Source organism: Perognathus longimembris, chromosome 10 (assembly GCF_023159225.1).
Source record: "Perognathus longimembris pacificus isolate PPM17 chromosome 10, ASM2315922v1, whole genome shotgun sequence".
Lineage (NCBI taxonomy): Eukaryota > Metazoa > Chordata > Mammalia > Rodentia > Heteromyidae > Perognathus > Perognathus longimembris.
Genome location: NC_063170.1, coordinates 58,152,176 through 58,173,859, shown reverse-complemented (window position 1 = coordinate 58,173,859; position 21,684 = coordinate 58,152,176). Strand labels below are relative to the sequence as shown.

The window sequence follows — 21,684 nt, the reverse complement described above, 5'->3', positions numbered from 1 at the left end:
TTGGAACTATGGCAGAATGTTTGGTATTTGTATTCTATGTTTTCTGTGATTTCAGTTCTATTCTTTATTTCTTCTAAAGCAGATTTAAACTCTGTAACTTTACTTTTGATCTCTTATTCGTTCTTGTTTTGCACATGTCCCTTCGGTTGTATTCATTTTCATCTTAATTTCTTTGCTCTTTATGGTTAATCTCTTTTCTTAGATATAAAATTCTTCTCATAACCTGATGAGAGCCATGTAAAGTTTTCGGAAATTTTCTTCTATTCATGTTTGGCTTGGTTATGACAACCAACAGCAGATCTCTCTTGGCCACTTGAGATGACGATTCAACAATCTTCTGCTATAAAGTATGGTTCCTGAATTCAGAACAAGTAGAAATCAGTGGTTTTTGCTTTCATCAAAGGCTCTATAAGGACTAGACTGGTTGCATCCTTCAGTTCAGTTCTAATGGGCTTAAAATATGTGTAAATTTTTCCCCACATCCCATTCCCAAATCTTACTGATGCAAACAATCAGAGGTGTTAAGAAGTTGAAGCTGTATCAACTACTGCTAATAGCTTAAACTTGGAAGACTTGACAATGATGACTTTGACCTTTAGAAATGATTCTTTAAACTTGTCATTATTAATAAATGGAACACGTGAGAAGTCTTTTTAAAAAAAGAGACTCTTTTTCCCCCATTTCCCTTGAAATGGCCCAAACACTTCATAAAATTGTCCTGTTATTTTTAAGACCTGAATTTTTAAAACTAACTTTGTGGTAGCTTATTTTAACGCTCTAAAATATATTCAGAAAGAGTTCACCTCGACACGCTTAAATGCTGAATATTTTATGCTTGGACAAAGAGCAAACTGTAGGTCTTTCGCCAAGCACAGTCAATGCACTTGAGTATGGGTTACCAAAAACGCTGAAGAATTTTTTTTCTATTTATTGTTATAGCTCAAATCCTTGTGTCTCTTGTAGGCTTTAAGTGACATAAATATGCATTTCCATCTGCACAAACTTGTCAGGAATAGTTCTGCTGGGAGGTGTTATGCCACCCAAGTACTTCCAGAATAGAGTCTGTTAATCCTGTTACCACTATAGAAACGCAGAGGAAAAGTCTACCCAGGCCACTACTGCAGCTGCTTGGGCTGCACATGCTCCTGCAGCCACGCCCTGGGCACTCAAAGGAAGCCAGAAAACCTGAGGCTCTTAGATAAGAGGGTGCTGACTTCTATTTTCCACTGAAGGCAGTGATTGCCAAATCTTTCATTGTAAACCCTACAAAGCTTTAATAAATAATAATAATAATAGTAGTAGTAGTAGTAATAGTTTGGGGAAGATAGCAAGCACACATAGTATACACATACACATACACATACACACACATACCAATCCTCAAGCATATCTGGTATCTATTGATCATACCTATAACCTTAGCTATTCGGGAGGCTGATATCTGAGGACTGCCATTCACAGATTCACACTGGGCATATAAATCCATGAGCTCTTATCTCCAATTATCCAGCAAAAAGCTGGAAGTAGAGGCATGGTTCAAGTGGTAGAATGCCAGCCATAGGAAAAGAATCCAGGTGAGAGTGTGAGACCATGAGTTTCAGCCTCAGAATTGGTACACACACACACACACACACACACACACACACACACACACAGAGAGAGAATTGATATCTATGTAATCATGCTAACAGTAATATATGTTATAAAACATACAAAATATTTATTATATTAAAGTTTTTAAAAGGGTAATAGATGGTTTTACCTCATTGAGTAGACTTGGTCCTCAAATATATATACATATATATATTTGTAGAAACCATTGGGTTAAAATTTTTACCAGGTAGGACACCAAGAAAATAGTTTTTAAGTTCTCAGTTTAGGTCTTTGATCAACTACATAATCCAGTTGGGTCCAGAATGGGCAAGAGGACTTGTGAATAACATGCAATTGGTTCGATCATCCATTTTCTCCTTCCGATTATCTCTTGCCCTTCTGCCATTGTGTTGTGGCTTCTGGCCTTTTCAGAACCTCTGTATAGATCTTATTTAGAGTCTATACTTATGTAGGTACATTACAGATGGAGACTAACCAGTCAAGGGCATCATTAGAGAGAGTTCTAAGTCCATTAGCTGAAACATCACCTCCTAACCTTCATGACTCAAAGAAAAGAATCAGCTAACAAAAAAAATTCAATCATCAAGAATGCAAGAAATAGTTTTGACAAGAACTTAATGATCTATAAATATATAATGAACATTTTAAAGTACTCAATTTCATAAAATTCAAGAGTTCTCCAAATTGACCAGGCTGAGGTGAAAAAAAATTTTTCTACAGAAAAGCAGTGGATATAGGGAGGAAAAAAACAACAACATTCACTACTACCCTGGTTTGTAGGGAAAGACTGTTCAGCTGCAAGAAATGGGGCACTTGAATCCAAATTCCTTCCAAATTGATAAAAATAAATTACTTTAATGGTAAAATCTAGAATTGGCTGGAGATCAGCAGATAAGCTCTTTCCATTCACTGTTGGTGTGAGTAAAAATTGACACAATTTTTCTGGAAGGCAATTAGCAAATTATATTAAGAGCTTTAGAAATTCAATACTCTCTTCCCTATGGATTTTAACCTATGGAAACAAATAGGTGACAAGAGTCACAAAACTTAATATTTGTTTCCAGAGTATTTATAATAGCAAAATTTGGAACCAATCTACCTTTCTATGGAAGGGGGAATTGAGAAGTAAATTATGTTACATCATGTAAGAAATGTATGCATGTAGGGAGTACTTACTATATTCAAGGCACTAATACAGTAACTAAATTACACAGGTAAGGCTTTCATAAAGGCTTTCCCGCCCTTTGTCAAGTAAACAAGCAAACCTTGTCGAGTAAACAAACTAATAAATAAATTCAGGATGTGAAAGGGTCCTATGAAGAAAATGAAACAGAGAGATATTCTAGCACCAGATGGTCCATGGGTGACTTTCTGCAAGAATCTCTTACCCTTGGTTCTATTGATATTTGCAATCACACTCCTTGTGCATTTTGTGGTAGGGGATGGAGATCCTTTGCACATTAGAATTCTTAGCAGCCTTCCTGGCCTTTGACTACGTCATGTTAGTAGCACCCATTCCAGTCATGACAATAAAAAAATATCCCTAGCCATTGCCTCATGTCTCTATAGGGAACAAATCTACTTCAACTAAGAACCACTGTTTCAATTTTAGCCAAAGGAGAAACTTCTCTTAGGAGGTGACACTTGATCTAAGACCTTAGTATGTTGCTCAGATTTTTTTAGAATGTAGCATAATGTTTATAAATAAGGTGTACAGTAAATCCCAATAGCATATTTTTATATTTCTACCTAAACAGATGATAAAACATATTAGTTAACTGCCTGATCTGATAGCTGAGCAGCCTTAGTTAAAATCCCAGCTCCATCATCTACTAATTGTGTGACCTTGGATAAGTTATTTTATATCCTGGTGTTCCTAAGCCTTCATGGGAAATGAAAATGACACTAGTAGTAGCTACCATGTAGGACTTATGGGTATTAAATGGGTTAACACATGCAAATCTCTAGCAGAATAACTGATGTAACTGGGAATTTTTTTATTTATATATTAAACCCAGAATATATAGTACTAATTAAGTATTCAAATATAGATTAATAGACTTATAGTTTACTTAGTATACTAATATTTACTAATAAGAATACAGTATCCACTATAACTTATGTACTTTCATTCTAATTAACACACATATATATGCGTATGCATTCTTGTGACAAAAACTAACAATGTATATAAAATGGCATTGTTTGCTTTGTATATTTTTACATTCCTAATGTCTCTCATACACAGGAAGTGGTTAATAGATGCAAATTTTCTTCCAATGTTAATTTCAAATCAAAGCAAACTTTATTAAGAAATTTGGCAAAGATAGAAATACGTAGATTCTCACCGGAAACAACTGGTATACCATTAGCAGAAGAGAAAGGCCAAGGGTATGTGTTCAGAATATGTCTCCTGGGGAGCATGCTTTCAGGATCCTAGCATCCTGAAAGCTGAGATGCACTACCTTAATCTGTCAATCAGCTCATCAGCCAACTGCAAAGTATTAACAGTTGATTTTACCAGACGCTGTGCCAGCATATGAACAGAACATGCATTCCTCCAAGGCTTTCACCACAGAAAGGGAAGCAAAGTTCAACCACAAAAATTAATCACAACACAAACTCAAGAAAGAGCTCTAACAAGAATATCAACCCAGACCTTTATGGCTTGAAAAATAGAATAGCTTCTACTGGGGCTAAAGATGCATGCATAGGAAGCTTCATGCATGGATCTTTAGTGTTAAGTTTGGCCAATGAAATCATTAGTTATCAAATGGGAGTTCTGGCTTGAACACATATGGAACATGCTTTCTAATCTCATCCTAGATACATTTCTGCAAGATCAGTTAACCTGGAAAGAGGACAGTCTAAAGGGAGAAGAGTCCAACTTCATAACCATAGCCCAACCCCATAGCACAGTATCTGGATTCTAAAGCAGTTTGAGAATGCAAGCTTTGGTGTCTGTAAGAACTGGAAGATAGATAAGTTCAAGTTCCAGCTTTGCCTCTTACCAGCAAACCACTAAGCCTAGGGGGAGGGAGGTAAACACTTCCTAACTCATGTCTACTGTGGCAACCCTTTGCAACACTGTTGTCAACTTCAAATGTGATAATATACATGAGAAACTGTAGATGATATTCAAATGATTGGAATGGATGAACTGTGATAGATTTAACATGATAGAAAATATTTTAAATCATTTAGAATTTAATTTTTAATGTTCATAACTCAACCTTAATAGCTACACAAAATCAACTGTATCTGTGATTCCAATTATGCAGAAGTTTACAGGCTCCGTGGCTTCATTTATTTGCCATTTCATCCAAGGGCATCAAACTATAAAAATTGCTAACCAATTTGTCCTCCCCCCTGGGTAACATAATCTTTATTTCCTGAGACAAACATTAAACTGAATGTAATTGCATAAAAACGACACAGAGACTCATAATTGCAAAATGTTTTCACGTCTGAAGAAGATTCAACCACCTCTTAGGATTGAATGTCTCCTTTTTACCAGCTTATGATCTGATTATGAAAATATTACCACTTAGCCAATGTCTCAGTACATGTTCCAAGCACAGTTGTAATCAGAAAACAAGTAATTATCTGGAAAAGTTAAACAAGAAACAAACAAACAGCAGAGTATTTTAGCTGGGGAAAAAAAAAAAAAAAGATTCAAGTTGCTCTGAAGTCCAGAAAGCTTGGGAAGAGGCGAAGGGGAGGAGCTATGTTCAACTTTCCTCACCTCATTCCTTCTTGCCCACAATCCTTTTCACCTGGAACACTCAGTGCTGTAATTTCTGGAGAAGTAATAACACTTCTTGATCTTTGTTGATTTTTAAAAAATGTTTCCTAAGGCTGATGGAAAAGCTTTAAAATGTCTTCTTGTCATAGCCCTCAATAAGTATTTCATCTAATGTGTTTAAGACTGAGTTACAGTTGAAGTGCTGCTGAAGACAAAACAAAACAATGATATATAAAACTGCTTCCTTCACTTGAAAGTCTTTAAAAGACATCTTCTATGCAGTGCTGGCATTTGAAAATTAAAGAGGAAAAAAAATTCAGATATATGTATCTCACTTATTTCTCCCTAAAAGTTAGACTTAATGGACCCAAGGCTTTACTTTATCCAATTTAGCAGGCTGTAGCTGTTGAATATTCCAGGCTTCCTTATGCTCATTCAATTTCAAAAGGTGACAAGATTATAGGAAGACCTTAAAATCTTTCAGATGGAAAAAAAATTGTCCACTTAGCTTCCAAATCAAAGTATGATTTTCTTAAAAACCAAGTCTCTTTGAGAATCCATCACATTTTATTTGGCTTTTGTTAGTGCCAACAAATCCTTATCTTCCTAACACGGTCCTGTCTTTAACTGTGTGTTGTTTTTCAGTTTTAATCAATGTAAGAATTATAGTCATGAGTGTAGCGGCATAGGCCTGAAATATAATAAGCATCTTGGGAGACTGAGGCAAGAAGTTGAGAATTTGATGCCATCTTGGACAAGAAATATAGTGACAGCCTTCTTCACAAAATTAAATAAATAAGAATAGCAATCTATACATGTTGAAACATTTATTCTGACTCTAATAATTTTTCACTATGCTTGATATATAATGTCCTTTATTTTATGTACTGTATTTTTAATCTACCAAGCTTTGGGAACTATAGTCACATATTCTTTTAAAAAATTATAACATTTGTGGGAACTTCATAAAATTCTCATCATTTTTTTTCTGTACAATGTCACTTCAGTAACTATTTTACTAACCACAGTAATTTGTTAATGGGTTGGTGGCTTATACCTTGAAATGTCACTCATTTGCCTTGATCTGACTTCAACCACAGATAATTACCGTACTAAATTCTAAGCCTCCTTACAGTTCAAATCCAAAGAAAAATATAATTCACCATTATAGCTTTAAAATCGTATATACATCTGAACTCACTTTAAGCATTTTAATCTAGAACTGAAATTAAAATCACTCTGCCTTAAAGGCTTATTTTAAAATTTCCACCAAGTTTTACCAAAAACCTCACTATGATGTAGCTACCTCTCTCCAAAGGCAATAGAACAATAGAATGGAGATGTTAACTGAGACCAAGAGAAGAGGAAATTATTCAGGGTTCTTATTATGTATGACAATGATTCTATGCATATATTTTGATTGGCTTTTGTTTCATGCTTGGTGTGATGAGAAGATATGTTTTTATTATATTGTATAAGGTGTCTTAAGGAGAGTTGTTACCATGTGCCCAACAAGGATCCTAAAAGAGAGGAGATAGGACAGCACAGGGAATCAAACTCATGGAAATGAAAATGCAGACATGGGCTGGAGGGTTATTTACCAGGAAAAATAAATAAGAACTTGGAAATCAGTGGCTAGAAGATTGGGGCAAGCCATATAACAGTTTTAGTCCTAATGAATTGGAAAAGAAATGACAAGAGAATGAAAAGAAATCAGATTTTGTATTCCTAAGCAATAGCCACAGCTACCCAGTTTGGGAAGAAAAAAAATAAGTGCTTAGTTAAAAGAGACAAAATTGAAAGGCCTTGGCTGGGATCCTAAAGAAAATATCCACTAGCCAGTAGCAAGTGTGAGAGCAGTATTTGTACCGAGAGTGGGCTTCTTAAGAACACACAAAGACTTGGTTATTTTTCTGAGAATCTCCCTGTGGTTTGTTAGCACATATCTAGGCATGGAGTTGGTGCTCAGTAAATGTGGCCTGGTTGGTAGCTGGCTGGAAGGAAGGCTAGCTGCATAGAGATTTAGAGGCCAATCTCACACAAATTAATGGAGTCTGATATAGATAAATATGATCATTGGAGGGAGAGGCAAACAGGGAGGAAGGAAGAATTGCATAAAAGAAACAAGGAAGGTCTATCAAAGAATTAGACATAAAAAGGAAAAGGGTAGAAATTAAAAGGGGGAAAAGAAATGGAAAGAATAGGAAGGGAAGAGAAGATATGAGGTAAAAAGAGGGAGATGGAAGAGAAAGGAGAAAACGAAATGCATAAATAATAACAGAATTAGAAGATTCAAGGCAGAGGAGACAGTATTTATTCTTAATTTTAATATCTATATCTGTTAGACTCAAAGTGAGAATACATGGATATAAAAATCACCAAGTCATATTTAGCGAGCAAAAAATGAAGAGCATTAAAATGTTTCCTTAATAACTTAAAGTAAATAAATTAATAGCTCCTGTCACATTGATTCATCTATTGCATGTGGCTACTCAATAAATGTTAATTGAATTAAATTAACAACATTTACTCAACGGTAATAAAAAATTAATTAACTGTCTGTCTTTCTGTTCCTTAGTTTATGCCTACTGATTCTTGAAATTACTTCTAACCCAAACATGAATTTTTATTTCACTGACTTTAAAGATACCTTTTAATATTTTTTTTCAAAGAAGTATCGATGAGCTCCTATTTTTTCTCAATTTTGTTTTTTTTCTAACCTATTTTCTCCAAGTTAATGTCAAGAACTATGTATAACATCCCAAATATAGTTTCACGAGTTCTTTATTTAATTCCAAAATAGTTCTCTCTACATAAGATGTGATACCACTTTTTATATGTGTCTTCTTCCAGCTTATGCTTACTTTATAATATTTTGGGTACAATGTCAAGAAACACCGTAGAGGACAGGATCAAGGGAATTATTGTTGGCATTTTATTTATGTAAAAAGGAGGGAGAAATGTCAGTAACATTCACCCCAAAATTGTGGTTCTCTTCAAATGTCAGAATTCAGAATTAAACAGACTGCGTTCCAAAATGTGTGCATGTATGTCAGATAACTTTTTAATGAACAACAAATAGTTCCCACTGGGGAATAAAAATAAAAGAAAAATATAAACAGAGATGTAGAATTAAAATAACTTTATGAATGGCAGCTTACCTTCTCCATAACATCTCTCAGTCAAAGCTCCATGTGCTCCCAAATGGTTGTTTAATGTTGCACACCACTTACATTGAAAATGATATATTTGAAGTTACTGCAAAATTAAAATATGTAACATATTCTCAGCATGGACTTACATTCCAGTAACCCAACTTTTTGTTGTTGTTGTTGTTGTGACTGAATTACTTTATACAAAAGCAATTTCAATTACATGAAGCCTGACTGTGTGATAATTTGAACTGATTGTTAATTAATTCTGTTAAATAAAAGGCTGCAGCAAGCTCTGTACTACTCAGGGATTTGCCTACTCTTACTTGTCTGTGTTTTTCTCCAACCTTTATTACAAAGCAACTGGAATTGAACACACAGGTATACAAGAAGCTGGTTCACAAGCACTGTGCAGGAAAAGGTGAGTCTGAGGTGTTATTTGTGAGGCTGGATTTGCGATGCTAACACAACTCAGAATTTAGGGTATAGAGGACTCTGCTGAGGTGAAGTCTTAGCATTTAGAGAGCTAAATAAAAGCTAAGCACAATTCAGAGTTATATACTCATGTTATATACTCATGGGAAAACCAGGATAAAAGCAAAGCTTTGGAAATCCACTACTCTTAGTTTGAATCCCTGTTCTCACATTGACCTTAGACAACTAACCTGAGTGAATTCTCTAAGCCTTCATTATACTCATTTGTCTGTTCATTGAAGATAATAATAATTTCTACTTTTCCCATTTGTTCAAGGACACTAATAATATCTATTTCCTCAACTCTTTGGTATTCTTATGTTCAGTTAGGTGTACAAATGGTAATATAGAACTTGACATAAAATTTATAAATTCATGCAGCTCAGAGTGTGTGTATGTGTACATACTATATGTTCCACATATAATATTTCTCTAGGTAGTCTAAGTCATTATTTTAGTATCTTTCAGATTATGCTATTGGCTAGTAAAATATATAATATAATTTTTCAGTAGACTTCCTCTTGGGTTAGAGGAAACCTGGAATGTCTAAATTGTTTCTCAATTCTATTTCAATATTCAATATTACATTATTTGCTAAACTTGCTAATGTCTATAATGGATATTTTCCTAAGCCCTCATTTCTGCCATTTCTTCTCATGGTGAATTAAATTGGAACTAAGAGATTTGAAGCTAGCAGCATATGTATGAAGGGATAAAAACTAAATGTTGTTTGAAAACAAGGTGGTTTGGGAAATTTTTTTAAATGGTAGAGACAATTGCATTTAGCACTGTTTGGCACACTGCAAGTAACCTTCAGAGAGGGATCTCATGAACAGTTTCAGAGAAATAGTAGTTCACAAATCAGTGGGATATCCTGTCTTTCTTCTACTCTCAAAAGCAGAAGCTACCTAAGGTTCTCAAATTTGTGAGGCTATTGGATTCCCCTGGGGGAAATTTCAGAGCTTTCTTGTCGACTGTGATTTAGTTAATCTGCTGGGAAGGAGGGTACTTGAATTGGTTAAAATTCCAAACTTTTAATTGCCCTAACAAGCAAACACAAGCAGAGATTGCCCATTTCTTCCTAATGAAGAACTAACTTTGGAATGGACCAAAAAATGGAATTGGCAAGAATTTACTTCTGGCAGTGTATTAGCATGGTAAAAGTAAATCAGGTTGCCTGCCCTGTTACTCATTTTAGCCACTTAATAATCACTAACTAGTAAGCCAGACACTGGCTAGCCATGAGTATGTGATTTCACAGAATGCATCTCTACCACCTCCCAATAGTACAGTCAAGTCACTTATCTTAACATTTCTCTCCGACTCAGCCTGGATGCTTGTTTGTGAATATTTACTTTGTCTCTTTTTTTTTATTTTAGAGCTTTGCTTAATGAGATTAAATTATAGATTAATGGAACCATCATTCAGACTTCCTCTCTTGCACAGGAAGTGTTGAAATCCTTTTCTTTTAGATGCTCCTACATACTCTAATCAACCTGGTCTTTCCTAACTGGTTTGGTGAGTGTGAAAACCAGGAACCATGCATGTTTTAGTTACCACTGCACCCTAATATCCACCTCCATGACTGCTATGTGAGACGCCTCCCCGTTAATTATATGGAATGAGTGAATGAACACAGGAACTCTCAAACACAGGAAGTACCTGACCTTCTCAGCCTTCTCCATGGCTCTTTAAACCAGAATCTTTGTTGGTGAACCTTGCAGAGGTTGCTCAAACATCTCTATCAAGCTTGTCCATTGGCTCTATGGAATAAAGCACAGGTTCCTGAAAGAAAAAAAAAAACAGCCATAGCCAGACAGAATGTAACATTATTGGGAAGCTTTAAAAAAGAAAAGGCCAGGTCAGAGAAAAGGTAGTAAATGACCATCCTTAAGGAAAGAACGTATGAATAAGTTGTAGATTACCTATACCCATTTTTCTCTCAAAGGAGGAAACTCCTCTTTCAAAGTAGAAAAGCAAGTGAACAAACACAGAAAGTAATTTGAGACAAGGTAAACCCAACTGAAGGAATTATCAACAACATACTATGAGCTCTTGTAAACCCAACTGAAAGAATTCTTTGTCTTCTCATTATTTCTTCTATAGCAGTGATTTTTATTCCAAATGATTGTAATAGATGAAATTTGCAACATGTTCAAAATTTAATGACTATGTTCTGCTATTCCTCCTTTAGTTTTCTAAAGCATCCCGCTCAGCGATACTTCATTCTTTGTTCGTGATTTTATTCTTATCAGAGTCTACAGTGTGCATTTTTACTGCCAATGTCTATTCACAGATCCCAAGGTAAAACTACAGTGGGTTTGTGCATGTGTGTTTTCTTTTTTTCTTTTTCATCTAGATACGCAACTCACAAATGAAAAGCATGCAGACGAGAAACCTATTAATACTATGGTTATAAATTCAGTATCCGAATTCAATATCACAGATGGGCCGGCCCAGGAAAGCCCCATGGAGAAAAACCTGTCAGAGTCCAGCGTATCACTGTCCTCCCTTGAAGAATGCCAAACGAGATTTTCCTACCTCCAAACTGATACTTCAGTTCATCAGAGAGACACGGATGGTATGTTTCTCAGAATTCAACCCATCTCTAAATAAAGCTCCCAAACCCCCAACCCCTGTAAAAGCATCACATATGCTGTTAGGAAAAAATCTTTATGAATATTAAACAGGATGATTTAGATTTGAAAACCCTGCTGAGTGACATGTGTCAAGGTCACTTTGCAATTATGAGGTGCTTGGCAGATTGTTTGCTCTCAAAGCTGGGAATCAGAGGCAATGTGTTTTAAATAGCTGGGGTGGGGTTTCACCATTCCTGTATGGGACTGTGAAGCAGATGAAGACAATAGTAAAGCTTCTCTTTTCATCTATGGGGCTACTCAGCCTGGAGCTCTAGGCAGATAGGAAGAAAGAGGCAGATTGGGAGAATACTAAAATATGTCTAATACAATCTGTACAGAATATAGCGATGCTTACCTCAGCAATCAGCAGAAAGGCTGGCTCTTCTGGGTAAGGTCCCTTCCCAGCAATTCTGATCTGCATGACACTAGACCAACTTACAGTCAAGTTCAAAATCAGAGAGTATCCAGGACAATATGTACAATTTAACTCAGGTAAACCACTGTGCAATGACATTTACAGGAGACATATGTCACCCAAGAGTTTTGGAACATTCAGTATCTACAAGCACGTTGAAAGAAATTTTGGCATTTTTCAAAGGAAATTGTAGTCATAGGGTATTGTTTCTGATTGGGCATTGGCATTCATACTTGATTTTTGAACATGAGGGAAAGCAATTAAATTTTGTATAAAATCAGCTTTGGAATGACAGTTTAACCCTTGCCTCTTTATGAATGCATAAAACTGGACAAGTTTTGTTTTTGGTCTTTTTTACCAAAAAAAAAATCCATCCCTCAGTTATCTAATAGGACAGTAACGTACTAGGAAGCATTGAAAGGATCAAACAAAATAACACATATAAGCACCTAATAGGAAGTCTGTCACAGAGTAGATGCTTACCATTTTAGGCAGCAGTGAGAGAGAAGACTTCTAACACATGGTGTAAAATGTGGTACTGTGAGCTAATGTTGACATGGATGCCCTGTACTAGACATTACAGACTCTCCTGTCTGCCATCACTAAGAGAGAAGGTGAAGGATAGCATACGCTGCGAGTATAAGCAGAGGGAATGGCGAGGACTGTGGCAAACTGAAGAACACCTATCTCATCTAAAGGTCACTGCTTCTGTCCAGCTTTATATGATGGTTTCCATAGCAACTCTGAGTGTTGCCTTATCATAAAGTTTTTCAAGAATAGCCAAAGATTAAGACTAGTAGGTGTGCTAGGTGAAGGTGGCTCACACCTGTAATCTTGGCTACTCAGGAGGCTGAGAACTAAAGATGGCAGCCTGAGTAGGAAAGTCCCTGATACTCTTATCTCCAATTAACCACCAAAAAGCTGGAAGTGGAACTTGGGGTCATGTGGTAGAGCACCAGCATTGAGTGAAAAAGCTAAGGGCCAGTGCCAGAGCCCTGAGTTCAAGCCCAGTACTGACACACAGACAGACAGACAGACAGACAGACAGACACACACACACACACACACACACACACACACACACACATTGTTGTGTGAAATGTCTAAAATCCCCAGTGTTGGTAACTATTCCTATTTATTTTAGGGATCTCAAACCACACCCATCAATACATTTTTAGGCCTAGGATGATGTTCAATTTTCTAGCTTTGGTAACAATGAACAGTAAGTCAAGGAAATAAGCAATGTAGCAGTTCTCTGCAGAGGCATCCTGACAAAAGAGCACTTCATGGAAAGATCTAGAAATTCTCCAGTGTTGTTCATCATGTGCTGGAGTCTCATGATCCTTGAATTTGGATTTACCACTTCACATATCCACAGAGGAAACGCATGTGTCCCCAGTATCACTTCTATCTATTCTATCAGGAACACTGAGCAAAAGGCAAACAAACGAGTACATCTAAATCTTTGGGTTCCCAAGGAAGAACTCAAAATGACTGTGCCATTAAAATGGCAACTGCTGTTCAATGGCCTCATGCAGAAAAGTAACAGATTACTCTTTGTTCCGTAGAACAAAGGAGAGTCACAGCATAGGTGAATCGGGTTGATATCTTGATCATTTTTCTTTTGAAAATTATTTAATGATAGTTCTGATCACATCTTGTATTATTTTCTAATGAAGTAGACAGGAAATGCAGGTTTTAAGCTGCAAGTATTGGTCATATCCCACCCATCCTAGGCCCCCTTGCAAAAAATCTCCCCCAGGGTGTGAGCTTTTGGTACCTGGATAAAATAGGAAGTCGAAAATCCAAACAAAGACACACACACAGTGCCAGGAAACACTCATTATCCCAAAGAGCAAACACTGAGGAAACCAAGAGTTAAGTCCTACTCAATTCATTTTAGAGAATTTTTGATAGTAATTAATTTAAGGATACAGAAATTGAGAACTGGGGTCATTGTTCGTACTGAGATAAATACAGAAATATCTTTTAGGAACAGCAGGGAAAACAGAAGGGAAAAGAGAAGATTGCATCCACTTTTATGTAGTTTGTGGCTAATTTATTTTCAAATGTATAAATGAGTGCATAAAAACGGATGCTTAATTGCTAATATCTATTATTTATATACATTGCCCTGCTTAAAACAGGATGGAAAAGGCTCACACATGCAGATTTTGTAAAAATGTGTTGCATCCATTAGCACAGTTCATGGTGTGTGCTCTGATGGGAATTTAAAAGGATCTTTACTGAACATCACATGCCATGTGCTACAACATTACTTTATTACTAAATTGTGGTTCCTCCTGTGTGGCCCCTTTCTCCAATAAAATGGAAAAATCCAGACAACTAGCTGTTCACCTCCTTCTATTTCTACACTCTTCTGATTACAAAAGCATCTCTAGAGCTAAGAGAAAGTGAGGGATATACATCTCATTAGAAAGCAGGACTCTAAAAAAAAAGAAAAAGAAAAAAAACTTGACAATATGCCTAATTGATGTATAACTCTGAATTTGAGACCTGTCATCTAGGTGGAAGAGGAAAAATCATAAATACAAGCTACCTCAAAAGAATAGTCTTAATTACACCATGGACTATTGAATAAAATGATTACATTTTCCTACACTGTAAATCTCACACAATTAAATGCAATGGTGTCACCTTATAAAATGTTTCAATTTTATAATTATTTCAGTTCATTTGCTCAGGAAAGAAAAACATAAGCACAAATTTCCCAAGTATCACCCAAATCCAGTCATTCCACTTCTAAAGAACTGACTTAAGATGTTAGCTGTGCTTGTCTGAGCTCAAATAGATCTTGACATATTTAAGTAGCTATTAAAATTGATAACATCAGAGATGATAGCCCAACTAGAGAAAAGCATTCAGTCACACTTTATTTATTCCCATTCTACAGTACAGATGTTTTTCTTAAGAACTTCAGGGTGGGGTGGGAGATCCAATTTTGATACTTTAGGCCCCAAATCATGCAATAATCCATCAGAGCCACTGGGCCACAAATCTCAAAAAATTGAATTTCCTGTGACAGCACAAGATGCATTAGAAGATGAGGTTCTTCTTACTATTATTACTATCATTATTATTGTGAATCTTACTTTGTTTTAGGAAAGGGGGGGAGTTCTTGCATTTCTGGGGTCACGCCTGCAGGTACCATATTCTTGCTACTTTGTGTACGGAAATAGAGGGTGTGGTTTAGATGTTGAAAAAAATGCTTCAGGAGCTACAGTTGGCAGCTAGAAATGCCTCTGGTCCCTCTCTCTAATCATAGGTATCATATGACAAGACATAAAGTAAGAAGACAAAAGCAAAGGAATGTGTCACCAGGACCACAAGGTTGACCTCATGTGCATCTGTAGAACTCTCTTCCATTGGTATCTTTTCCACTGTAATTAAACACAATCCTTCCTAATTACTCAATCCCCAATAGGGCATTTAGCACCTCTGGAAGCTACATTAGTTCTTCAGTGTCATTAAGGAATTGTCACTTAGCACGTTATAGGCTTAGTATCCAAAAGGTGTTAAAAAGGAAATGGAACAACCTTAACAGACATTCTGTCCTGACTTCTTGCTCTCCCCTAAACACCACTGTGGGATGGATGGCCTGTAGGTCTCTGATCCATCTCACTCGCCTTCAGTCCAGGCTTAAGATGTGGGAAAGCCAGATGGACGGTGAGGCCAGGAGGCTCAACAGAGTATTTCCTATAAGAGACACCACAAGAAGGTTCTACCTGTCATTCCTCTGCCACTCCAAACAGCTAAAGGATGGCGAAAACTGCTCCTAGCCTAGCCCACTAACTAATGACCATTACAGAGAGACTATTAATGGCTTGAGCCAGAGCCACAAGGACAAGGGTTATCCAGAGAGACACAAGTCTGAGAGAAGACCCAAGTCACCACCCCCAGCAGAGATAAGGCAAGAGAAAAACCCCAAGTTTCCCTTCCTTTCAGCCTCTCAAGAGCTGCTGCTATCACCTGAGGCTGAAGCCAGACAGAAATCACTAAAAAAGGGACCCTGGTCAGTGGACCTTACCAGCCTTGAGATTTCAAAGCAGAGCAGGGCTGATACAGGGACAGGGGAAGGCAGGGCACTGGTAGGCTCTGTGTCCTGCACTGAAACATCTGGCAGGAAGAGAATGTAAGCATGTGACAAAGGAGCCTGATGCTATAGGTGACAATCTGGATCCACATAACAGCTCTGCCCCTTGCTGTGTGTCCTCTTTTTGAACTCTCTAAGCCCCAGTTTCCTCACCTAGAAGCAAAGTGTGTAATGATCCTGAGCTATGCATCATTTCCAGGCCTGTGTACAAAGCACATAAATCGCCCTGAGGACTGCAGGTAGGTGTTGGGCACGTACAACACGAAGACACCGAATGTAGGCCTTAGGGGATGAAGGGATCAGCTATGAGTTCTGGCTCCACCACCTTATAGCCAGGAGTGCATAGGACAGCTAGGACAATTAGTCTCTCAGCCTTAATCCTTTCATCTGAGAAAATGCTGATTCATTCATCCAGCAAGAGATATGGGTTCACTACCTCTGGTGGCTTAGATTCTATTGGAGGAAAAATTAACTAGGTCATTGCAATCCGATGATAAATGATGTGAATTAAAAATAAAGCCAGGTGCTGTGTTGTGATTTAGAGGGAAGTTGTTGAAAGCAGAAGACCTAAGGATATGAATTGGAGTTGGGGAATATGGGCGGGGGGGAGGGGTTGTACATTTCAAGCAGCAGGCATAACAGATGTGTACGTCCTGAGCTAGGTTTGCTCCAAATACTGAAATTCATCCAGGGAGGCTAGAGCACAAGGAACAAGGAGCAAAAAGTAGAGCCCAAGTCAGAGTCCTGGGATGGAAGCCATTCAGGCAGGAATGGGCTAGGGCAAGGACTTGGGATTTAGTGGGATAGTGCCTTGCTCTAATTCAGGAATGAAGGTCATCACAGAATGATGAATTAGACATGGTTTGAAGGAAGGGGCTCATGGAGGGGCTGGACAGGGCTTGGTAGGCTCAGCAGGACTCAAAGATGAACTGGCTAGGCAGAGGATGATGTGGGAAAAGGAAAGGACAAAGCATGCCTCCCAAAGTACGGGTGAGTTCATCTGCATGTTGAGGAGCCTTGGGTAAGAAAAGTGAGGAAGGACAAGCGTGGGGAAGGAGGAGAGAGGCTGGCCCAGAATGCAATTTGATCTTGAAAGATATTACAGAAGAGACAAGGTAAGAAGCTGGAGGTTGGATACAGAAGAGGAATGCTAATCACATGATACAACTCTGAGTATCATGTTTATCCAATGTTATAGTCAGTCCCAGGATACAGGGCAGACAAGAGGAAATAAACCTGTTCAGGAGAAGGGGAAGTTCAGGATTCTTTGCAAACCGTTGCAAAATCCTTCTGCCCCCTAACTGCTTTCTGCTGCATTTCTGCAAACAAAAGAAAACAAAAATTGGCCTTATGCAAAACAGTTATGCCTGCTTGCGTAGTGTTCTTTAATATGCCTTTTAGGAAAAGTGTGGAACACACTTGAAATGTTCAGGGAAAAAAATCTGTTTTCAATTCACTAATGTTACCATGGATTTTTTTTGTTGTTTGGGGGCAAGAGGTTCTGCTTTTTATAACCAAATAAAAAGGACTGACTTAGAAACGGGAGAAAATAAGCTCTATTCTCAAGTGAAAAATAGAGAGGTGGAAAAAAATAAATACAAATTTGGCCAAAGAATTATGCCCAATTTTTACTTTTTTATACAAGTGGCTGAGATCTCTAGAGGCTGCCAAGTCTAGGAAATTTTGACAATTACAACTGAACCAAAGGGTTAGATAGGCCCTCAGGAAATTAGAAGGCCATTTTATAAACAGGTTCTACCTACTGCAGTAAGTATCACCAGCTCCAATTCTGACTGTTATCTTGTGGCCTTAACCAAGGCTTTAACCAAGACTTTCAGCCTTCCATCTATAAAGACAGGATCCATGGGGGTCATTTTCATATGGCCATAAGCCTGTATAAGTCTCCTGAGACCCCAGCCCAAGAGTGACCCCTTAGAATATTTCCTATGAAGAAATTTTTGCCAGGAGCTGCTATAGAGCCAATCTTGACATTGGCAAAACTCAAAGTTGTATACCCCACATCTTTAACTACCAGCAAACCCTCTGGAAAAGCCTACATGAAATAGAGTCCATACTAACTTACTCTTGAATTTTTGTGGGTGTTCTGTGGTGACTTATATGAGTGAGTTGGCCATATGCTCAAAGTTGGCATTAAGTGAATAAAAATACACCCAGTCTGGCAAAGAGATGAGTATGTATACCACAGAAGTATTATGGGGTATGCTGCCTAAACTATAAATACTGACTAATGGCCACAGCACCTGCAAAAATACATAGTAATTGAAGTTATCATAAAAGTCGTGTGTGTGTGTGTGTGTGTGTGTGTGTGTGTGTGTGTGTTCTACCACCCTACTGGATGGGGGGGGGGGAGGGAGGAAGAAAGGGAGAGTGAGAGTGAATGAAAGAGAGAGGCAAGATGATTGCTGCTTATCTGTATTGATGAGTCACTTTGGAAAGTCAGTGTTCTTTTAGCTGATTAAAACAACTTTCTTTAAAATATATGCTCCTTTTCAGAGACTTTTCCAAGTTTTCCCTTCTCTTAAATATTACCCAGTATATGCACGATAAAAAGAAAAAAAATTATGGCCAGACACAAGTGCCTCACACCTGTAATCCTAGCTATTCAGGAGGCTGAGATTTGAGAATTGTGGTTCAAAGCCAGCCCAGGCAGGAAAGTCTGTGAGACTCCTAATCTCTGATTAAACACCAGAAAACTGGAAGTTGCTCTGCCGCTAGCCTTGAGCATAAAAGCTGAAGGAAAGCACCCAGGCTCTGAGTTCAAACCCCATTACTGACAATAGAAGGAATAGAGACTGTCCTTGAACTTGTTATCCTTCTGCCCCAGCCTCTCAAGGATTGGGGTAAATTCTAAAACTCAAGACGTTATCAACATTTTCTATTAGCAAAAATGTAGATTCTTATGAAAGCCAAATTGGAATCAATTGATAAGCCTATCAGAGGGGCTGTTTTTCTAATTCATGTTAGGATGTTGCTTTCAAACATCAGCAATATTCAAATTGCTTATTTTAAATAATTAGATGGCATATGATATGAATACTTACCTACTTTTTTATTTAAAAATCACACATTTTTGTAAGCTTTTAAACCTGAAATTAAGTTATAATTGCAACAAGAAGACTGCTACGTCTTCTTACTAATTCCCTTTATAGAAGCAAAAAATATAATAATCTATAACCCATCCCAGCTGCTTGGCTAGAATTACCTATTACTTTCAATGCCTTAAAGATACTTTCCAGATTTTTACAAGTCTGCATAGTAAATTTTTAAACCAATTTTCTTAAAGAAGACTGATAAGATTTAAAACCTTTTAGGCATGTGATGACGTATTTCACTTAAACAACTTGAATATAAAAATCAAAGCTTTGCATAACTGGAGGGGAAAAAAAAGAAGGCAAGAATTAAAAATAAAACACAACCCAAAAAACTGGGATTATTTTTAAAAAGCAAGTATATTAAGTTTGGAAATGTGCTTTTTGCTTGCATTTGAATATGGGCGTGGTGGATTTATGGGAATCCATGCTGAATAAAATAACAAAGCCTGAGTGACAAGAAGTAGGACATTTGCAATCTCTTCTTGTCCCTCTCCCCTCCCAAACACCCAACTCTAAATGCTCTTGAGGCTGCTGCATTTGGGAAGGCCCTGCTATTACTCAGAGAGCTGTAAGGTTCCCAGACAGGTAGCTAATTGTGTGTCTTCCCAGCACCTCCATAGGCAAAGTAAATAAAGGGGTTTAGAAAAGTGACAGCACTTTAAATAACCAGATTAGTGAAATCGATAGGAAATGCTCAGGAAGTTAATAAAGCAATTACTTAAGTAGAGTCAGGAGTAGCATGGGGATGGAAGAGCTGGAGACAGTAACCGTGCGCATTACCCCGATGCAGATACACCGTCAAGAGTTGGCTATAAAGTTATTAAGTACACAGCCATACCAACCCACCCTTCCCTGTTGTCCCCTATATGACATCCTCATTCATAATATCATAATAACGTCTATGATTACTTTAACGGTACGTATTTCTAGGGTAGGGTGTGTTAATCTGGTACAGGAAAAACAAAAAGCATAACAATGATTCAGTCAGAGTCCTTAGCAATGTAACCACTAGCAATCTAACCTATTCCATCTCTTTAATTATCTCCATACCTGGCATTGGTGCCCACACTGTAATGGCTTCTTTTTCTTTATGCAGAGGTGTGTGCCTCCCTTATCCTCACCTGTCTGTTTTGCCAGTTTTGGGATTGTCTCCTGATGCTCCCTGATACCTGCGAAACAGTGTGTACCAACCTGTGCTGCCCTGCGCACTGGTACTACCATGCCTCAGATGAAAACCATCCTCGTGGCGACTGCGCCTGCAACTGTGACATGGACTGTAGCCTGTTTGAATCCTGCCATGAAACTAGTGAGTGCCTGGAGCTGGCCATGGAGATCTCAGAAATCTGTTACCGCTAGTGTGGCAAAGGCATCACGTGATAGCAGGCCTGCTGGCCACGCCAACAATTACAATGCAATCACGGTTTCCATGGGCCCCAATGCAAGGCCTCCACACATTTCTTGGATGCTCTAGGCCATTTTATTCCGCACCTGTCTTGGAAAGCTCATATTGTCAACTCAGTGGTCTTATTCCAAATTTCACAACCGCATGGCTTGCTAGGAAAAAAAATGATATGATTCTTGATCATCACACATGATGAACCAATTCATAAATACCTCTTAAATACCACAGGTACAAGATGTTTCTTGACTACCAAATAGCATGCTAAAACGGCTCTGCGTGCTTGCACTTAGCAGCTTGCATCGTGAATTCGACCTCATTCACAAATTCAGGACAAATTAGTGCTTTCTTTTAGAATTGACATACATTAGCTTGTCTTTCTAATGGACTCATGCATAAACATTATGCATTGTTGGTTATTATTAATAATGTATTGTATAACATCATTTTGTAATTAAAAATTTATTTATACAGTCTCTTAAAATTCACTTATATGTACAGTTTAGGTAGGAAAGGGAATTAAATGAATTAGAAACCATGTTCCTGTAATTACAACAGATGTCTCTAAATCCTCTCCAGTGAATTTTGAATCTGGTGTATTTCAAGAGAGGACTACAATTCTGCATCTTACTATATATGTCTATGACTATGTCATAACCCGTAATACATATTCTCAATTTTTTTACAGAAAGGCTCCCCTTTATTCTAAGAAGCATAAATGGGAATAATGCACAAGTTGCAAGCAAATGATCTCTGATAATCCATTCTTCATTTTCCTCATTTCTGGTACAAACAGCAACAGGATATTAAGAGAGAACCCATTCATTTTACTAAACTACCATTTACATAGGCACCCAAAATAAATATACATGTAGATACTTATTTAGCCCCAATACAGCATAGCATGTGCTTTGTAATTTTTCTTTGTTTCTTATAATTAAAGCAAGTATGAACTACATTGAGCATTTCTGTATGCATAAAATATTTGAAAACAACAGGATATATACTAAAAGGTGGTT

General features: G+C 37.5%; 1 protein-coding gene across 2 annotated transcripts in view; it reads left to right on the top strand.

Moving 5' to 3' along the window:
- Window positions 1-20,622, top strand: part of Mdfic2 (MyoD family inhibitor domain containing 2) — an 83,860-nt gene extending 63,238 nt beyond the window's left edge. For both annotated transcript variants that reach the window (XM_048355211.1, XM_048355210.1), the window contains 2 exons: window positions 11,345-11,566; window positions 20,363-20,622. In XM_048355211.1, the coding sequence (XP_048211168.1) occupies window positions 11,345-11,566; window positions 20,363-20,622 (482 nt within the window). The remainder of the gene's footprint in view (window positions 1-11,344; window positions 11,567-20,362) is intronic.
- Window positions 20,623-21,684: the final 1,062 nt, after the last annotated feature.